Source organism: Rattus rattus, chromosome 9 (assembly GCF_011064425.1).
Source record: "Rattus rattus isolate New Zealand chromosome 9, Rrattus_CSIRO_v1, whole genome shotgun sequence".
NCBI classification, from domain to species: domain Eukaryota; kingdom Metazoa; phylum Chordata; class Mammalia; order Rodentia; family Muridae; genus Rattus; species Rattus rattus.
In genome coordinates this window covers 32,888,582-32,907,485 of record NC_046162.1, presented here as the reverse complement: position 1 = coordinate 32,907,485, position 18,904 = coordinate 32,888,582, and the positions used below count along the sequence as shown (strand labels likewise).

At 54.7% G+C, this 18,904-nt stretch overlaps 2 protein-coding genes across 4 annotated transcripts; one reads left to right on the top strand and one right to left on the bottom strand.

Annotated features, from left to right (window-relative positions):
* The first annotated feature begins 4,795 nt into the window (after positions 1-4,795).
* Ltc4s (leukotriene C4 synthase) lies at positions 4,796-6,845 on the top strand. 2 transcript variants are annotated; one of them, XM_032912832.1, is made up of 5 exons: positions 4,796-4,896; positions 5,887-5,986; positions 6,063-6,133; positions 6,225-6,306; positions 6,606-6,747. In XM_032912832.1, exons 1-5 carry the CDS (start codon positions 4,839-4,841, stop codon positions 6,745-6,747), a joined length of 453 nt encoding a protein of 150 aa, XP_032768723.1. In that variant the 5' UTR covers positions 4,796-4,838. The 2 variants fall into 2 exon arrangements, with proteins under 2 accessions (XP_032768723.1, XP_032768722.1); XM_032912831.1 differs by having other exon boundaries at positions 5,904-5,986; positions 6,225-6,845.
* Positions 6,846-8,103: 1,258 nt separating this feature from the next.
* On the bottom strand, positions 8,104-17,858 carry Mgat4b (alpha-1,3-mannosyl-glycoprotein 4-beta-N-acetylglucosaminyltransferase B). 2 transcript variants are annotated; one of them, XM_032913119.1, is made up of 15 exons: positions 17,453-17,858; positions 12,351-12,536; positions 12,114-12,254; positions 11,891-12,024; positions 11,444-11,490; positions 11,069-11,182; positions 10,813-10,888; positions 10,525-10,639; positions 10,135-10,265; positions 9,833-9,940; positions 9,550-9,743; positions 9,061-9,223; positions 8,894-8,981; positions 8,700-8,812; positions 8,104-8,615 (listed from the first exon to the last, which is right to left on the bottom strand). In XM_032913119.1, exons 1-15 carry the CDS (start codon positions 17,547-17,549, stop codon positions 8,592-8,594), a joined length of 1,731 nt encoding a protein of 576 aa, XP_032769010.1. In that variant the 5' UTR covers positions 17,550-17,858; the 3' UTR covers positions 8,104-8,591. The 2 variants fall into 2 exon arrangements, with proteins under 2 accessions (XP_032769010.1, XP_032769011.1); XM_032913120.1 differs by having other exon boundaries at positions 9,061-9,139; positions 17,453-17,856.
* Positions 17,859-18,904: the final 1,046 nt, after the last annotated feature.

Sequence of the window (18,904 nt, the reverse complement as noted above, 5' to 3'; positions counted from 1 at the left end):
GAGACAACAAGATTCAGCCGTGACTGAGTTCCTTCAAGAGGGTGTGAAGCCACGGTGGTCCACAAAGGGACAGCCCTTTCTTCCTCCCACTGTGCACACCAGGCAAGCACGGCAGGTTCCACCTCCAATCGGCTTCTTACTCTGTGTTTTGAAACAGGGTTTCACTAAGTTACAGACTTTGGATTTGTGGTCCTCCTGCCTTTGTCCCAAGTGCCAGGACTTTAGGTGTACACTCCATGCCCAATTCAATGGTGGCTTTATTTTAATGATGATGGCATAAAATACACTTTAAAGATTGAAATTAAAGTGTTGGTAATCTTCAACAAAGACTAATAAATGAAGTCTGGAGGTATACAAAATAATTATACACCATGACCAAATAGCAACTACAGCAAGAAAGGAAAGTTGGTTTAACATTATTAAATAATAAATAAATAAAATAAACCAAACCAATGTATATAGCCAGGCACTATAACAAATGCCTGTAATCCCAATGTTTGGACGGTGGAAGCAGGAGGGTCAGAAGTTTAAGTCATACTTAGTATGGGGTCAGCCTAGGCTACATGAATATATGAGACCTTGCCTTATCCCCCTTCACCCAATATACATTATTGATTGCAAAGACACTAAACAGTGTTAAAATCATGAAAAACAAAGGCCAGGTATGGTGATGCACATCTGTAATCCCAGCACTTAATTGGCAAACAGATCTCTATGCCTTCAAGGACAAGCTGGTCTACACAAGTTCAGGGCCAGCCGGGGCTACAAAGTAACCCTACAAACTGAACTAAAACAAGCAAACAGCCAGACTGAGGAATGGAATTGTGTTTTACTTAGGAGGAAATTAAACGATACATTTCAGCTAAATACAATGGACGTGAAAGGGACATTCTGGGATGACTATGTAATTCTGAATATAGTCCATGTTCCTCCATGAACTTTGAATATACAGACACATGCCCACACACACAGTGGTCTAGACACACAGCCCCTGGACAGCAGCCTGCTATTTGGACTCTGTGTCCCTAACAAAACCTCTGTTCTATATAGCTTGCCTCTAGTAATGAAAACTAGCAATGTAGAGATTAGTGAACAGCCTCACATCCATCCATGTTAATTTACTGGGTTTTTTGTTTTGTTTGGTTTGGTTTGGTTTGGTTTGGTTTGGTTTGGTTTGGTTTTTCAAGACAGGGTTTCTTTGTGTAGCCCTGGCTTCCCTGAAATTCTGTAGACCAAGCTGGCCTCAAACTCCACCTACCTCTGCCTCCTGAGTGCTGGAATTAAAAGTATGTGTCTGGCTGATAACTGCATAATTTTCTTAAAGGTGGTATTTAGAAAAGAAGGCCTGGGAGAAAAGAATCCTTTGTAGTATGTTAACTAACCAATCAATCGATCGATCAATTGATTAACCAGTTTGTTTAATTTCTTGAGAAGTCTTAATCTGGAACTCAGAATGCCCTAGAACTCACAATGCAGACCAAAGTGATCTCAAACTCCAAAATTTTCTCTCGGTTGCCTGAATACTGGGATTACGAGTCTGACCCACCACAAATGGCTTGTACGGCTTTTAAAAACAACTTTATAGGGCTAGAGAGATGGCTCAGTGGTTAGGAGCACTGACTGCTCTTCCAGAGGTCCTGAGTTCAATTCCCAGCAACCACATGGTGGCTCACAACCATCTGTGATGGGACCCAATGCTCTCTTCTGGTGCGACTGAAGACAGCTACAGTGTACTCATAAAAACATAAATAAAATCTTTTTTTTTTTTTTTAAAAAAGGTGGCCAGGGGACATAGCTCAGCAGTAAAACACCTGCTAAGGATGTGTAAAGCCCCAAATTCAATCTCTGGTATCTCACACTCACTGAATATGGAGTTGCCCCATGCTCTCAGCCCCAGGTAATCACAGAATGCATTTTTGCCTACCCTCTATAGTATAAGTTGCCTTTTCTGGCCACTTCATATTTACAGAACAAACGGTATGTGGTTTTGTGTGTCCCACACAATTCAGCATCCTTTCTGAGCACTTGGTACTATTTGAGGGGACAATCAGAGGATGAATGAGACCTGTAAAATGGCCGGCTGGTGATCTACCCATGCTAACGTGCGGGTCTGCAGGCCCGCATTCTGGTTACACAAGATAATCCTTTAATGCTGGAAGAAGCTGGGGATTGGCATGTGGGAGATGTTTTATTTGGTTTTTGTTTTGGGGGGGGGGTTGTTTGTCTGTTTCTGAGACAGGGTTTCTCTGTGTAGCCCTGGCTGTCCTGGAACTTGTTCTGTAAGCCAGGCTGGCATTGATCTCAGAGCTCTGCCTGCACCTTCTGAGTGCTGGGATTAAAGGCCTGTGTCACCACTGCCTGGCCATGTGAGAATTCTTCCCAAAGAGAAGCAGGCCTCTGATGTTGCCCAGGCTGGCCTAAGACTCTCCATCTTCCTGCCCCAGCCTCCTAAGTGCAGGGATCATGGGCACCATGCACAAGGGCCTGACTGTGCACTGTGGCTGATTTCCAGTACAGTAACAATGATTTCTTTCTACCCTCATGGTCCGCTGGCCTTTCCACCTGTCAGAGGTTACTCATGACCTCATCAATCCTGAAGACTCCTCAGGGCCATTTAAGGACTGAGTCAGGAAGGGTACACCATGCAGAGCTCAGGGAAGAAGATGCTGGTGCCTGCAGGACGGGTTCTTTGGTCAGAGGGTGGGCAGGCCCAGTAGAGCCCTCAGAAGCTAGGCAAACTGAGTACAAGGCAGAGAACCAAAGGATGCAGGGAGAGGTCAGAGAGAGACCAAGCCCCTTGTCTCTGCCCTGAACATCTGCTCAGAGACTTCCTGAGAAGTTGCTGATGTCAAGCCTCTGTTTCCTGTTGCCAGGCCGGAGAGAATGAACTTGGTTGGGAGGACATGAGGGCCTTGGAGGAAATGTAAGGTCGACAGAGCAGAGCCTGAAGTAACACAAGACGTAGGCTTCCTTGTAGCCTGCACCCCTGGGCACCCACGCTCACAAGCAGAGACACATAGATAGGTTTGCTTGTTGACAGGCACACAGACAGGCACACTAACCACATGGGCATACAGGAGCATAGCCTGCCAGCACCATGTCAATGCCTGGGTTCTAAACTTCAGGAATTTCCAGATGGTACTGGAGGGGAGACAGATCAGGAGGCTGCAGACAGGGCAGCTTCGGGAGGGAGGGCATAGAAAAGTTAGGTGGAACATAAAGAGACAGCTCGTCTTGCCCTGTGTCTTGATCCATTCCTCTCTCACGGAGCACCAGCTATTACACTTTGGTAAAAAGCAAGGACCAGTATTGACCCAACTCTGTCCTTGAGAATCCTGCAGAGCCCCATCTGGGAGGTCTCATCTTCTGAGGGCAGTGTTGAGCAAAAAAGACGGAGGGAGTTCTGGGGGAGCCCATGGGGACCAAGGCAGCGGGCTGGCCCTCGGGCGTGAGGGCAACAAGGATAGAGGCTGGCTGTGTGGGAGCAGAACAGCTCCTGAGGATGACTCTGATGTCTTAAGACTCCCATGAGATGGCCAAGCTGGCTGCAGGGACACGACTATGGGCTAGGGCTTGGAAATTACGCAGTTAGTTCCCCAGTACGTGCCCTCTCCTGTCCGGTGCTGATTTACTCCCTTTACCTGTGGCTCTGTCCATTTCTTCTAGATCAATCTGGATTTGGCCACTACTGGCCAAATTTACCTCACACTAACTTCATCGGAAATGAGAAGTGGCTATTTCATAAGGAAGAACAATCCAGGAGCACATACCAGACAAGGTGGCCCCTGGGGCTCAACACCACAAGTTCCCAGCTTCCGTACTCTTAAGCTTCCTTTCCCAGACGGCTAATGAAGTTTCCAGAACTGGGTCTCTCTTTCTTCTGTCAGCCTTGGCACACATGTCTACACCACAAGTTTGGCAGCTTAGTCTGGGGTGAGAAGGACTAGGCTAAGGAAGGGAAGTATCAGTGTCTGGAGCCAAGTGGGATGCTGGGCAAACACACTAGCAAATATGTCCCCATAGCCCAAAGATAAAAGGTATTACTCATGAGCCCGTGGGGCTCTGAGGGTGGTAGGCCTCAGGATGCCTATAAGGAACAAGAATGTGGGTAGGTCCATTGTGTCTGAGGACACCTGGACAACCGCATTAGACATTACAGAGTAGCCCTGGATGGGGGGTACAGATCCAGGTTAAGTAATCACTGGGGTAGGGAAAGTCAGGGCAAGGAGTCCAGGAGCCCAGAGCCTAGGGCAAACCCTGGATGAAGGAGAGGTCTGTGAGGCCAGTGGGAAACTTACCAAGGGTGCGGGCCTAGGTGATATGGTAGCTGGAAACACAAGGCTAGAGAGGTCCTGGGTGAGCAGCCAGAGGGGGCCTGGGTGAGCAGCCAGAGGGGGCCTGGGTGAGCAGCCAGAGGGGCCCTGGGTGAGCAGCCAGAAGGGGCCTGGATAAGCATCCAGAGGGGGCCTGGGTGAGCATCCAGAGGGGGCCTGGGTGAGCATCCAGAGGGGGCCTAGGTAAGCAGCCAGAGGGGGCCTGGGTGAGCAGCCAGAGGGGGCCTGGGTGAGCAGCTTGAGCTCTGCCATCACAGGACTAAGCATAGAAGGGCCAAGAACAACTGGAGGGAAGTGGCCAAGCTGCCCACAGCCTTGGTTTCTACCTCCCCAGTCTGGCCAGGCTCCCTGCCTCTGTGGAAACAGTCGTGTCCCCATCCCTCCCTCCCTATCTCTACTGCAAAGGGGTGTGGAGTGCTGAGTCCCTCCCTCTCTGGGCCAGCGTCGTCGGAGCAGCACACTGGGTGATAAGAACTTAGGCGAACTCTGCCTGTGGCAGGCAACATGAAGGAAGAAGCAGCTCTCCTGGCGACCGTCACCCTCCTGGGAGTTCTGCTGCAAGGTGGGCTGGCTCCTGTCTGGGGGGTGGGTGGATCTTAGACCTACGCAGCCTGCTCTCAGTCCTTCAGCCCCTTGGGGTAGGGAATTGGGGTGCTGGCAGGCCTAGGCTCAGGTGAAGGACAGAAGGCTTCTAGCCTAGGCTCCTGATACCAAGCTCTTCAAGAACTACTGGAGTCTTGGGTGCTGGAGTCCCTAAGCCCCAGCCAAGGAGCCCATACTTCCCTAGAGTGAGGATGAAGCCCCCAAGGAGTGTGTAGAGGGGAGCAGAGGAAACTGTGCATGGGTCAACCGGGAGGACCAGGTAAAGGATGGCCATATTGCTGAGGGACCACTAAGGCGCCTGCCTTGTGGTGGGAGCCAGTTTCTGCTTGGGAATACAAGGACTAGTGGAATAGCTACGGGCTCAGGTTGGGAGAGTCCTAACTACAGGTGTCCGGAGCACGGTATCTGCCAGATTTAGGGCTGGGTCCATGATATATCTAAACAGAGAAACTAAGACAAGAATTCATGCCATTGTGTGGTGATACTGAGACCCAAGCTTGAGGGACTCTGGCCTGAGGCAGGGTCCCTTCTGGCTGAGTCTGCAGAAGGAAGACCAGGGTCCCTCAGCCACAGGATGTGTGCTTCCTTGTTCCTTAAGGAATACAACCAATTTTGTCCTGGGTCACTGCCTATTCAGGGGCTAAAAAGACTGGAGTCCAGACCTGCAGAATAGGAGTTGGGATTTGCCTGGGCTTTGCAAGTCAAATCGTTCAGGAGTTAGAGTCTTCTAAGGTTCCTCCCACGACAGGTGTTTCAGGTGTGCATCACCCTAGTCAATCAACCCTCAGGCCTACTGGGCCTCTCTCCATTGAACACCACTTTGGGGCAGGTGGGAGAAGGGCGTTAGAAGGGAGTCGCTCAGCGAGGGCAAGGAGAAGGGAACTGGGGGACCGACCCCGCCCCAGGTCTGTGGGGCACCACACCTGACTCCCACACCCCACGGCCGCAGCCTACTTCTCCCTACAGGTGATCTCTGCGCGAAGAACTTTCCACGTGTCGCCGCCGCTCACCTCTGGCCCTCCCGAGTTCGAGCGCGTCTTCCGAGCCCAGTGAGCGCGGCGGGTACGGGCGGGTTCGGGTGTCAGCCCATGCGGGCCGCGCGCTCACCCAGCTCACCCCACGCAGGGTAAACTGCAGCGAGTACTTTCCGCTGTTCCTCGCCACGCTCTGGGTCGCCGGCATCTTCTTCCACGAAGGTGCGGGATAGCGTGGGGGCACACTCGGGGGGGTGGTCCCCGAACGGCGGGAACGCGTGCTCACCGCACCGCCTCGCCTCGCCTCTTGCAGGCGCCGCAGCCCTGTGCGGACTGTTCTACCTGTTCGCGCGGCTCCGCTACTTCCAGGGATACGCGCGCTCGGCGCAGCACAGGTAACTCGGGCCGGACTTCCGGGAAAACACTGCAGGGGAGGGTCGCTCCGGGACGCGACTCTAAGGGTGGGAGGCGGCGATCCGCCGCAGGAGACCCATGGAAAGAGATCTGGGGTCGGCGGGTGGGCGGTCGTAGCCCAAGAGAGCCGGTCTAACCCGGCGTGGGAGGGGCCTGAGCCTGCGGGGCGGGCCTAGTCTGGAGGGGTAGGGCCTAAACCTAGGGGGGCAGTCCTAGCACAAAGGAGGCGGAGCTTTGGGGGCGGAGCCTTGGCTCCGCTCCCGCTGAGCGCCGCCCGCAGGCTGGATCCCCTGTACGCGAGCGCGCGCGCGCTCTGGCTGCTGGTGGCAATGGCTGCACTGGGCTTGCTAGTCCACTTCCTCCCTGGCACACTACGGGCTGCGCTCTTCAGATGGCTCCAGGTGCTCCTGCCGATGGCCTGAGGCGAAGGACTTCCAAGTCAGCAGAACTGGAGATCTTCGAACTAAACGCTGGGGCGCCCACCTCCGAATCCCAGTTTCTAATTAAAGTTTCCACGAAGGTCCCGTCTGCATTTTCTCGGTCTGAGGAGGGTCGCATACCGCAGGCTGCGAAGCCTGGAGGGCCCCAACCCCGGACAGATGCAGCCGGGCTTTGGGAGGTAGCATAGGCAAGCTTGGTTTCATCCTTCTCATAGTACTGTCTTCTAGACAACATCTTACCTGAGCAGCTACTTCTGCCTTGACATTTATTTCCAGAGATAGCCTCCCTTCACCCACCTTTCTGTACTTGGGGCTCATCTTCCTCTCAGGCTGAGCCTCAGTCATTGGATTCTTCCTTGTATGCCTTCTTGTCCCCTACACCCACCCGACGTCACAACTAGAACCAGTCTTTCCCCAAGTGAGATCTGGGTCCCTGTTTTGGATCAGCGCTAGATCTCCAAATAGAGATCAGTGTAGGTGTTCAGGACACCCCTACAAAGGCCCACACAGCAGTGAGCATGACCAAAAATGTCGTCAGTGATAGGTTCTCAAGTGGACCTCAGGATGCTTGAAAAGACTTGGGTATGCCTACTGACAATACACCTCTAAATGACTTTTAACCTACCTGGCCAGCAAAAATGCTTCTCAAACAGGCCTAACAATGTGTGGGTGGGGATGGGCCATTTATTTTAGAGATGACCACAGTATAAGCCAGGAGTTGTGGTATAGTTGTAATCTTAGTACTTAGGAAGTGGAGGCATAAATCCGTGGCCAGCTTGGGCTACAGTGAGTTCCAGCACTCCCTGACTGTCTCAATCCCCTGTCCACACCAAGATCCTATTATATGAGACAAGGAGAGAAGCAGGGAGCACGAGACTAAGGACTAAGTATGTGTGTGTGTGGGGGGGGGGGTTGGCAAACACTCCCCACCCCGAGGCGCTCAGGTCTGTGCAGTAGTTGGGCTGGGTAATGTGTTGCCAGACCAGGATGCTCTGAGAACACATTGGACAGGGATTCCTACAGGATAGGTGCATGAAACCCCAGTTACTGACTCAGTGGTCACGACTTTCCTGCTAAGTAAAGATGAGGTTACCGTTGAGGTACGCCAACAGAAACTTGACATGGTAAAGGAGGGTCTGGGACTTAGTCCTTGGTATGACAGAGATCAAAGTCACCTTTGATCAAGTAACCAGTCAATATTGGATAATAGTCTTCCAGCACGGGTGAGCCAGCCTTCCCCCTCCCGCTCCCCACCACCAGCAAGTTTTGGGAGCCCAAGATGATAGGCCAAATACAGGCAGGCACCGTACAAATGCCAGAACCGGGAAAAGTCACCTATGAGAGAGATACTTCATTAACCCTTTATTACAAGTCACGCTCTTATAGAAGTATATGCGAACTTACGTGAAAAAATCAAATGTATCCAAGAATAAAAAACACAGCACATAAAGTAGTGTATGCATTCCAGTGTTCCGCGCCGCACACAGCGGGCACCCAAGAAAAAGCTCTTCTAATGGCCTGGCTCAAGACCACTGGCCGGGGCAAACGGTTCGGTTCAGTTCTTTTTGGGCGGCAGCAGGCCGGCCCTCAGGCACAGTGTGGGGGCCGCCTGCCTCTCCCGCGGCCCGGCGGGCAGGAGCAGCACCAGCTTCTGGGGCCTCCGGGCCAGCGGTGAACCCCAGGCCAGCCCGAGCCGCCTGCCAGGCAGAACCCTCCAGGTGGGGTGGATATGCCTGGTCCTCTGGGGCAGCAGCAGCAGTAGCAGCGACACCCTCAGAACCGTGGGCTCCAGAGCCGGCCACAGAGCACCCTTGGAAGCCTTCTACTTAGTCGGCCTTTTTCAGAAAGATCTGGAAGAGTCAGGCTCAGAATGAGCAGGAGACTTGGGACTTCTTATGGTCCTAGCTGGTTAGTCCCATCCCAGTCTATCTCACCTCACTCAAAATGACCCACACCGGGGAGTCAGTCTGAATGGAGAGACGCAGTGCTTCCAGGGGGCCAAAGGCAGGATCCACTTCTCCTTCAGCTACACCCTTGTAGAAGGAGCCTGTAGGAGCGCAGTGCCTAGATGTAAACACCCAACAACACCACCCAAAAGCCCAGCCCACACAGGCCCTGCCCTACTCACCAATCTGGAGGTAGCCATCAGGGCTCCTAGGGTACCGGAGAGTGGCTGAGCGGCCCTCCTGAAGGGCCTCCTTCTCTGACTGGGGGTTCTAAGGGCAAAGCAGCAGGGCTTGAGTGTCTGGCCAGAAGGGGGCGCTGTCAGCTCCCACCCACACCCGCCATACTCACATCGAAGGGCAGCACCTCCACAGAAGTGTTGAAGAGCTTATCTTCTGGGTGCTCAATGTTCCCGCTTCGGAAAAAGAACCTACAGACGCCAAGCGGGCCAATGAGCCGAAGTACTGCCCAGGAACCCCTGTCCAGGCCCAGCAGAGAGAAGGCCATGCCTGGGCTAGAAATATATTAGATGGGTGTCCAGGTGCTGGGAGAGGTTAGGGCACCATCTTGGACAGTTCCCTGGGCTGTGCAAGGAAGCCAGAACCTTACCCTGAGACTGGCGACAGGAGTCACTAAGAACTAGATTTACCTGCTTTAGTCCTTACAAGGTAGGAAGTACTATTATGGATAGTTTCAATAAGGAAACTGAGGCATGGTGGGGTTAGATGGGGCAAATAGTTACCTCGGGGGATTATAGAAGGAGTTACCTAAAGACCCAGAAATATAGGCCGAGGCCTCTAATTGGTGTTCACCCTGGCCTCTTTCCCGGGGAGCACTGACCGCTCGAGGCGCAGTGGCTGGAAGAAGCGGAACCGGATGAAGTCTCCTGCAGCAGGTGTGAAGGCCCAGAAGAAATCCTCTCGCAAGTAGGCCTTCTCCAGGGTGAAATGCTGGTACGTCTTCAGGCTTGTGCTCACCTCCGCCGGTGGGTTCACGTGCTCCTTCCGTAGAGCATGCTTTCCAAAGTCTTTATCCTGGGGGAAGAGGGGGTACAGCAGGCATGAGTGCCACCCTCCAGTCCTGTCTCCACTGTGTTCCATCCACACTGTGGGCCACGCCCCACCTTCAGTTTCTGGATTTTGCCCGCCAGGGATGAGTGAGTGCCCACGTGCTGGAAGAGGGACGGCTTGAAGCGGATCCGAAGGTTGGCCTTCTGCCGATCACAATGTTTCTGTGAACAGATTGGCGCCTTAGGGTTCAGCTCAGCCCACGGTCAAGGATGTGGGCCTCTTGTTAGGATAACCAGGGGATTTCCTCGGCCAGCAGCGTCCTCTCCTTGCTATAGAGCCATAGCCAGGAACACAGTGTGAGCTGGCAGCCAAGGGCCCTCCTTCCCTGGACTGATTCTAAATATGCCCTGCTCACCGCATCCTTCTCAGGGTTGCAGACTTTCACCCACAGGATGTGGTCCAGGAGCCAGTCAATGGGCTTGTCTCGGTAGAACATAAGGATGAATTCCACGATCAGGCTCAGATCCAGTGACTTGAACATCTTCCCTGAGGGTAGAAGTCGGGGAAAGGCTCTGAGTGGGGGGTACTGCTGGCCCTATTTTTCTTCACCCCTGTGGGGACCATGTGGAATAATACCTCATGGCAAACCTTTGGGCATGTGTGGACCCAAGAGGACAGGGCAGGGCTGGGGACCCTGGGACATCCTCACACAGAGGGCACTTCCAGCAAGGCTCAGTAGCAAGGTACTGGGGCTGAGAGATGGGAGACAGAGGGCACGGGTGGGGTCGGCAGAGGAGTAGCTTACCAATGAAGCCCAGCTGCGAGAACTCCAGGATCATCCAGTCCTCAGAGGGCTGCTGGAGGGCAAAGTTCTTCATAGTGCTCAAGTAGTTGGGCTTGGCTACAATGTCATCCTCCAGCTGCACAGAGAGGGACAGAAGGGAGCTGGGACTTGAGGTGGGCAAAGGACATTAGTGGACCCCTCGCCCCAGTGTGACCATGAGCAGAGGAGGCAAGGGTGACCAGCAGGTCAAGGCTCACTACTCAGGTCAGACAGGGTTCAGGGTGGGCAGGAGAAAAGCCACAGGCTGACCTGCACATAGTAGATGCCTTTGGACTGTGCATACATCATGAGGAAGCAGTAATCGAGGTTCTGTTTGGTCCTCCACCTGTTAGACCAGGAAGGAGTAGGAGCCTCAGAGGAGAGATAATTCCACTTCCAGTGGCCTACCACAGAGAGCCCACTGAGGCAGGGAGGACCCACTCTGCCCACTCCCCACCCCGCCCATCATGCAGGGTCCTCCGAGGAGACAAGGATGGTGCCTCTTGAGGGCACAGAGTATAAGTACCTGACTCTCTCCTTGGGATCCCCAAAGGACTCTCGAAGGCGGGAGAAGTCAGGATAGAAGTGAGGGGAAGGGGAGATGACTTCCAGGAGCCCAGAATGGATCTCTGTGGGGAACCTAGGTGTGGGGGAAGACCCAGTGGGTGTGCAGCCTCCAAGGGTAAAGGAAGGTGGGAGCTCTCCAGACCTGCCTCTAAGCAGATGTCCCTCTTCCACTAGCCTACTGAGGCACCGGGGCTCCAGAAAGGGCAAGGCTCTCACATACTTTCCCTCTTTTAACAGAGATGGGAAGCCCCTCCCCACACGAGGCTGGCCATTCTCCCCCACACAAGGCAGACCATCCTCCGTCCAGCCACCTTCCCCAGTTGCCTGTACTCACAAGGCTTTGATGTTCTCTGTCACTGCCGACGTGTACTGTGTATCCGTCTGTGGGAAGACCGAGTACATTTAGCTTAGCTAGCATCCCAAATGGTCTGGAAAGGGGTTGGGCAGGAGTGCGGGCTTCAGATGTCCCCACATACAGGAGTGAGGCTCCCTGTCCTAAGTGCCCAGGAATTTGGGGATGGGTGCTGGGCCTAGCTGTGGTCACGGTTACCTCAGAAAGCAGCCTACTGAGATACAGGCAGGTGTTGAAGGGAACCAGTTTCTCCACAAGAGGGCGCAAAGATGCATCTTTCTTTTTAACTTTGTCTTGATCCATTTGTGCATGAAACTTATGACTACAATTGTGGTTGTAATCTCCCCACCCCGCGACTCCCTCTCCCGCTCCCCCTATATCGTTCTGTTTGTTTCTTATTCTTTTATCCCCAGGTCCTGGGCCACTCGCCTCGGCGATCAGCACCACGATGACCGAGTCTTCCTTCTCCTGCGGGCTCAGCTCCGAGATGAGCGAGTGCAATGTGTCAGTCAAGTACGAGTGCACCTCGCGCCGCACGCTCGGAATGCCCATCACCACGGACACTGCAGGGGCGCGGAGGGGTGACACTGGACAGGGCTCCGGGGGACAGCCTCTCTGCCCGCCACTCGCCCCTCCCGGGCCACGCCCATACCTCCGGTGCGGCCCTGGCCCACTCGCACTGCGGGCTGCAGACTGCTCTCCTTAGCCAGCAGGTGCGGCAGATGGTGGAAGACGGTGGGCAGATGAAGTACGTGCCTGTGCGAGACGTTCCACGGCTTCAGTCGCGGATCCTCTGGGTGGATGAGAGAGGCACAGGTCAGATTTTTGCTGGGTCTGAAAACAGCCCCGCTCTGCAGACCTCCATCCACCCCATCCCGGTGGAGCTCACCTGTTAGGCGGCCCCAAGTGCGATTGCCTTCTCCGTCCCGCAGCGCCTGCCTCTCGGACACTGCCCTCTTGATTTCTTCCAGCACCAGGTTTAGCTCCTTGGAGCGCTTCAGGCTCTCTTGCTCAGCCGCGTGCAAACGGTCTCGCAGTGCCAGGAACTCGCGCTGGTAAATGTCCACCACGTCACCTGTTGGAGAATAGGGAGGTGGTACACACAGGCTAATACCAGGAAACAGCCCTCCCTGCCATCACTGAACACCTGTCTGTGCAAGAGCAAATATGTAAGGGTATGCCTGCCACACCCCAACTACCTTGAGGCATATATAGGTTCATGTGAAGTTACACTGATCCTCAGCCTGGGGTTGAAAAGTCCCCAGCAAAAGAATTAGCACTCCCTGCACCCAGTTATCTCGCCCTTTAATTCAGATAGGGTAGGAATAAGGATACCTTGGACAAGTTGGGAAGGGGGTATGATCTCCTTCCAGTACTAAGCACAGGCTGAAACAGCCTGGCTGAATCCTTTCCACCCACTGGCTCCCAAAACCCCCTCTGGCTTTTGCAGCCTGTGCCCCTTGCTGGGAGTCAGACATCCAGTGTCACATCCAGGGTACAAGGACACAATCCTTCCTCAAGGAGCATCTAAACTCCAGCCTTCTACTCCTTTCCTGCCCTCCTTCAAGGTGTGGAGAACAGACAACCCCATTCTTAAGGCCCCATGGGCACAGTCAGCCTCCCCAGACTCTGGCCCTAAGGACTGAACCTGGGCATAGGACCTGTGACTATGTGTTCAGCAGGAAATGGGGGTGGGGCTGCTCCTCCACCGTGGTTGTCACTAACCGCTCATTCACAGAGTCCTTTCCATCTCACACGTACCCCTAGCCCAGTCCTCAGGTATGCTCAGAGCAACAGATGAAGCTGACTGGCCCAGGAGCCCCTAACTAGCATGTGCCCCAACCTCAAATGACTCCAGAGCTGGTAGTAACTATGCCCCCATACGAGCGATGCAGAAGTCCCTGGGACCCTGAGTGGAGCTGTGAGGGTGAGAAGAGCCCCCAGGGTGAGAAGCACCTGGCCTCATTGGTCTGGCAGGGATCAAGAGCAAGAGGAATAAACAGTATTTTGGTGGCGAGGGGCCAGCAGCTCCTGCCAGCCTGGGCGCTCAAGGCCTTTGGCCGGCCGGCTGTCTGGCTTCTGCTTTCTTTATTTGCTATCACATACACCTCCCTCTCCTTTGTCAAGTGTCTAGCTTCTGCACAAGCTGTCTCTTTTGTCTGAATCCCACATCGTCTGACCTAGCCTTCAAGGCCTCGTCTCTGAGTCTAGGAAGCCTTTCCAACTCCCACCCCATCCCCAGAAACCAAATCCTTGGTGGGCAAAACATCCCCAGAGAGGCCTTGGGTTGAGCTGTCCCTAGTGTCTGCAAACCAAAAGTGAAGCTCAAGGCAAGGTGAGTCACTTCAGGACACACTTACTCCTGTAAGCAACCAAGACAGGGGTCTAAGTGTTACTTAAGTCACAAGCAAGGAGCTCAGAGGAAGAGAAGCTTGGAGACAGGCGAGCCAAGTGGATTCAGTTGAGGCATCCCTTACCTGAGCAGCAACATCCATCCCCAATCCTATACCCTGCCTTACTCAAGGCTAACGTTCCAGGGTTCCAGGCCACACCCAGGTTTAGGGACAGCCCCGAAGTGGGAAGAAGAGGGAATCAAGTTACAGGGTCTGTGAGACTCAGAGCTGGGCTCAGGGGCCAAGTTACCCTGGAAACCTGACCCCTTGAACACGGAGAGCCCACCCCGAAGCTTGCCCACAGCAGAAGGGGTTGAGGGCTTGAGGTGCACAGGCCACCAGAGCCAGCCAGGGAAGTAGTTCACAGTGGCACAGACAGACAGGTGCCTGCCACAGCTTGGTTGGGAAGTCCCTGCTCTCTCCTCATAGTGAGGCTAACAGGTAGCCTGTGCCACTGGCAGGATCCCAAGCGGCCCTGAGATGAGGCCATGGAAGGGAACAGGGGAAGTAACACTGGCCTAACAAGAGTGTATGTTTCCAACAGACCTAGTCTGCTCTGGAAGTAAGCCCGAGTCGGCATTAAACTGCCCTGGGTAGGTCGTGGTGAGCAGCAGGTCCCTGAATCATCTTGAGCATCCAGGCTTGGGCACAGCTGGATCCCTGTCCTGGCACCCCTCCCTCTCAGGCCTGTGCTGTTTACCAGCAGGTAATGGGCCCCTTGGGTTCTTGGGCCTAGCTACCACCCACACATCCATTCTGCCGTTGTTTCTCAGAACCGGGAGGGCCCTTTCCCTTAGCAGCAGTACACCATACTCTCCTGGCCCTGTTCTGCCTGCTGCTGCTTGCTGTAACAGCCCAGTGATCTTATTCCCAAGTCTACTGACTTGGGAAGTCCCCTCTTGTCCTTGTCCCCTTCAAATCCAGAAACTAAAGCTGTGTGATTGCCTCCCTAATGGTTGTTCATGTTCTTGTTTTTTTTTTTTTTGAGACAGGGTGTGTGTGTGTGTGTGTGTGTGTGTGTGTGTGTGTGTGTGTGTGTGTGTAGACTTGGTTGTCCAGGAACTCATGCTGAAGATCAGGCTGGCCTCAAACTTAGAGATCCACCTGCCTCTACCTCCCGTGTGCCGGGATTAAAGGCTTGCACCACCACCACCACCACCACAATCATGGGTTGTTCTTAAAGCTGGACAGCACTGGTACCCCACATCTCTAGTGGGCTGGATAGTGAGGTAGGTCAGTGGTAAGGGCTTGGGGACTCCTTGGTCTCTCTGGGTATCTGGAGCACATCAGGATAGGCCTTCCTCTGAAGCAGAGGACTTTGGCTTCCATTCATACCTTCCTATCCCAGGAAAGCAGGATGGACCTAGCCCCGGGTAAGAACTGCAGCAGTGACCATACCATAACAGACTCTAGCGAGTGTGGAACCTGTGATGCCCTACGAGCAGGATAATTAACATTGCCCTGAGGGCTATGAACCACAGTGTTCCACCTGGCTCTCTCTTGGCAGAGAAAACAGACTTCGGAGCCAAGCTGGGGTATAAACTTTGCACATTGTCCTTAGGGAAGGGGCAATAGGCTCAGGACCACAGGAAGATGGCAAGCCCAGCCAAAGATTTGCCATGGACCTGCAAGAGGGAAGGGGGTAGGGTAGAGGTGGAGAGTGGCAGGTGTCCACTCTGTCTCCAGGTTGTGCAGTCTCCAAGGACTCTAGGACAGCAAGGGCTCAGTGAGAGCGTGGGCTGGACCCTGAGAAGGGCTGTGTGGAGCTGTCTCTCTGAGGTGCAAGCTCAGCAACTATTTGTCTGGGGCTCTAGTTTGATCCCTGAAAGTCTGGCTGCTTCAACAGATATAGCCAAGGTTGGATTTGAACTTGAGTCCTGAACCCTAGGTGCATCTGGCCAAGTCTGAGTCTTTCTCATTCTTAACCCAGGCTCTAGGGTGACCCTCTCTGGATCCCTGCCTACATCCTCCCTTCTGGTTCTTTTGCTCTTCCCCTAAGCACTGGACCCTCCTCTCCTGAGCCCTATATCCGCTACAAACTGGAAACCAGCTTCAATCTAGTGGCTGACTGGCTGAGTTTGATACTGAGTTATCTGCATGGAAGAATGAGAAAGGTTCACACAGTCCACAGACTCCTGACTTCTAGACAGCTGGCCTTGCTGGATACCCATGGAAACAGTACAGCCCTCAGACAAGGTGGACTCTGTCACTACTCTCTCCATGCCTACAGACTTGTGCCTCAAGAGGAAGAACTCTGTATCTGAGTCCTACTCTGCTCTGATTCTCTTGTTCGCCATGCCCTCAGAATGCTAGTCTCCTGGCTTGCTCCCTTAGGAGGTATCCTAACATCAGATGGGGACAAGTGACTGCTACAGTAAGCACACGGGAATCACTACCAAATGAGGAGGAGACACAGTCTAATGGCCCTACCACAATGGGACAACCTGATTCCAGTTCTTCAGACATTGCTCCACTACAGCCATCATAGCCTTTCATGGTTATTCTCTCAAGGGCTCAAAATGTACCCTTCTGGGTGCCACGCCCTACCTTCAGAGAGCCATCCCCTAGCCATCCCACCCCACACTCTCTCTGTGCCAGGCCCTAGCAAATCTCTCCTCAGAGTTCTTGGCTTATGATTCTCTCAAGACCAGTCCAGACCTCCAACCAAAACAGGGAAAGTGCTGGAGGAGACTGGGCTGGAACGGCAGGAGGAGCCTGGTGCCAGGAGTTGGACTTGCCACAAGCTTCCTCCCTGGACCCCCTGACTCATTTAGCATAACCTTGGGGAACAGAAAGCCTGCCTGAGGGAGGGAGAGAGCTAGCCCACCTCAGCCTGATATGACAGGAAGAGCAGAAGGCAGGAAGGAAGGAAGCAGCTCCCAGCCTCCTGTGTCCAGGCTGGGTAGATCATGGTCTCTGAAATGCTCAGCTTCCACTCAGTTCAAACCTAGCTCAGAAGGTTTCCTAGCAGTGCTAGGGCCTGTGTCGTTTTACTCCCAAGGCAGCTGGCCAGGCTGGGAGCCCAAGCTTCGAAGCTGCTGCATCAGGGAGGGCCAAGGAAACCCCACAAAGTGATCACATATCAGGGTTTCTGGGCTAGCTGTTCAGGAGGCCCTACAGAGAAACCCTGGGGCCCGATGCCATGGAGGAGGCTGAAGGCCCCCAGGGAGCAGCACCCACGGGAGCAGAGCTGCTGCAGAGCACAGCAGTGGATGGGGCAGGGGTATGGATGCCTTGGCTATATCTCCTCACCTGTCTCAACAACACTGTGCCTGCTTGTCCAAGAGCCTGCGCCAGGTTCTCTGGGTACACCTGACTAAAACTACCTCTGTGACCTTGTGTCTCTGCCCCTCTGTGGGAACTCCATAGGTCCTTAACTTGCCAGTGGGAGCGCCCGCCCCTGGCATGGGATAACCGCAGGCAGAGGCCAGTTCTGAGCGCCACACGGAGGCGGGGATCTGGTAACCACTCGCCCCCCTCCGCCAGGCCTGACCAGGGAATTTCGTTATGCCAAAAGCAAACAAGTGGGGCGAGGATGGGAGAGGCTCAGGTGCTCCCGGTGCGGGCCTGAGCGGGCGGCGGCGGGGTGGGGGCTCACCTTTCTGGCCGCTGAGCGCTGCGTACCAGGAGAGAGAGAGGAAAGCGCACAAGCAGAAGAGCAGCAGCGTCAGGAAGGTGCCATTGCGGAGCCTCATCTCCCCCGGTGCGCGGCGGGCGCCGGCGGGGCCGAGGCCGCATGGCCCGGGGAACCGGGGCCGGGGCACGGGGGCCCGGAGGCGGCGGGGGCCCCGGCCCCGGAGGAACTGCGGGCCCGGGAGAGACCGCTACGGGCAGGGCGGGAACCGGGGTGGAGGTGGGGGGTGCGTGCGGGCTGCTCCTCCGCGGTGCACGGCGCTGGCGGCCTCGATCTGAGGCTGGGCCCGGGCAGAGCAGGGTTGGGGCAAGGCGGCAAGAGCCGCGGCCCGGCTGGATCCGGGACCGCCGCCGAGTCGACGGGCGAAGGGCGGGGCGGCCGGGATTTAAAGGGGCCGCATCACTCGATGCGGCTGGGAGCACCGGGAGGGGGCGGGGTAGGAGGCCAGCTCCTGGGATCCCGGCGGGCCCGCCTAGGGATCGTGGCACTCGCGTGGAATAGCAGCCCCCAGGAAAGTAGTGGCTACAGTGGTGATGAATGAGGGTCAGCTATTGTGCAGCAGGGACAGACGGCGAAGGCGCCTGTCCCCCATAAGACTCCTTTCAGGAAGATCCCACGAGCAAGTCCCCACATCTAGACCCTCAAACCCTCCTCCCTACCGAGAGGGTCTGGCTTGGGAGGGGCCCGTTGTAGCCGAGCTGAGGTTGTCTCTAGCTAGCAGGCTGGCCACAAGTGCTCGCTGCCCATTTTTGCGCCCACTAGTACTTCGTTCTCAAGGCATTCTCTGCTGTGTCTCGGATAGTATGCTACGGACCGGGGGAGGCGCTCCTACTCTATGGAACAAGGACAATGGGCCGCTCTCCGGAGTAACAGAGCAGTTGTTTGTAGGTGTGGAGCACCCTCCCGAGCCCAGCCAGCTAGCTTCCCGGTGCCAAGCGTGCGTGGGCGGGTGTCAGGCTCACCCTGTAGTTTAGAGGGGCACGGGTCCGCAGGGTGACGCGGGCTCTGGTTCCTGTTTGTACAGCGGCGCCTCAGACTTTATTGCTGTCTCTTCCTGCACCTTCATATAAGAACTTATTACAGACTTCCCTCCAGGCCTCTGCGGAATCAGGAACTGGACACAGAAGGAAAGGACTCGCTGAGCCAAGGCAGCCTCGGGGCATGCATTTTGGAAGCGCCAAGTCTACTTCCCTTCTCGAGTCTCATCGCCATTCAAAATGGAACTAAATGCTACTTTGTAACATGGAGCTACTACCTAAGACCAGAGGGATGACGACTACCAAGCCTGAGTTCCATTGCTCAGGTTCCACAGGGTGGAAGGAGTGAAGCGACTCCTGCAATTTGTTCTCCTATTTCCGTATGGTCCCTATGGCACGACAGTGCCACCCACATATATGTGTATGATGGATGTCCCGA

Bases quoted from the DNA above. Each gene is read 5' to 3' on its own strand.
- Ltc4s (XM_032912831.1), top strand. From the start codon at position 4,839: ATGAAGGAAGAAGCAGCTCTCCTGGCGACCGTCACCCTCCTGGGAGTT. The intron at 4,897-5,903 runs GTGGGCTGGCTC...TTCTCCCTACAG, and splicing joins CCTGGGAGTTCTGCTGCAAG to GTGATCTCTGCGCGAAGAAC. The intron at 5,987-6,062 runs GTGAGCGCGGCG...CACCCCACGCAG, and splicing joins GAGCGCGTCTTCCGAGCCCA to GGTAAACTGCAGCGAGTACT.
- Mgat4b (XM_032913119.1), bottom strand. From the start codon at position 17,549: ATGAGGCTCCGCAATGGCACCTTCCTGACGCTGCTGCTCTTCTGCTTG. The intron at 11,491-11,890 runs GCGAGTGGCCCA...GTCTTCCCACAG, and splicing joins TCGTGGTGCTGATCGCCGAG to ACGGATACACAGTACACGTC. The intron at 8,813-8,893 runs GTGAGTAGGGCA...GCGCTCCTACAG, and splicing joins TGATGGCTACCTCCAGATTG to GCTCCTTCTACAAGGGTGTA.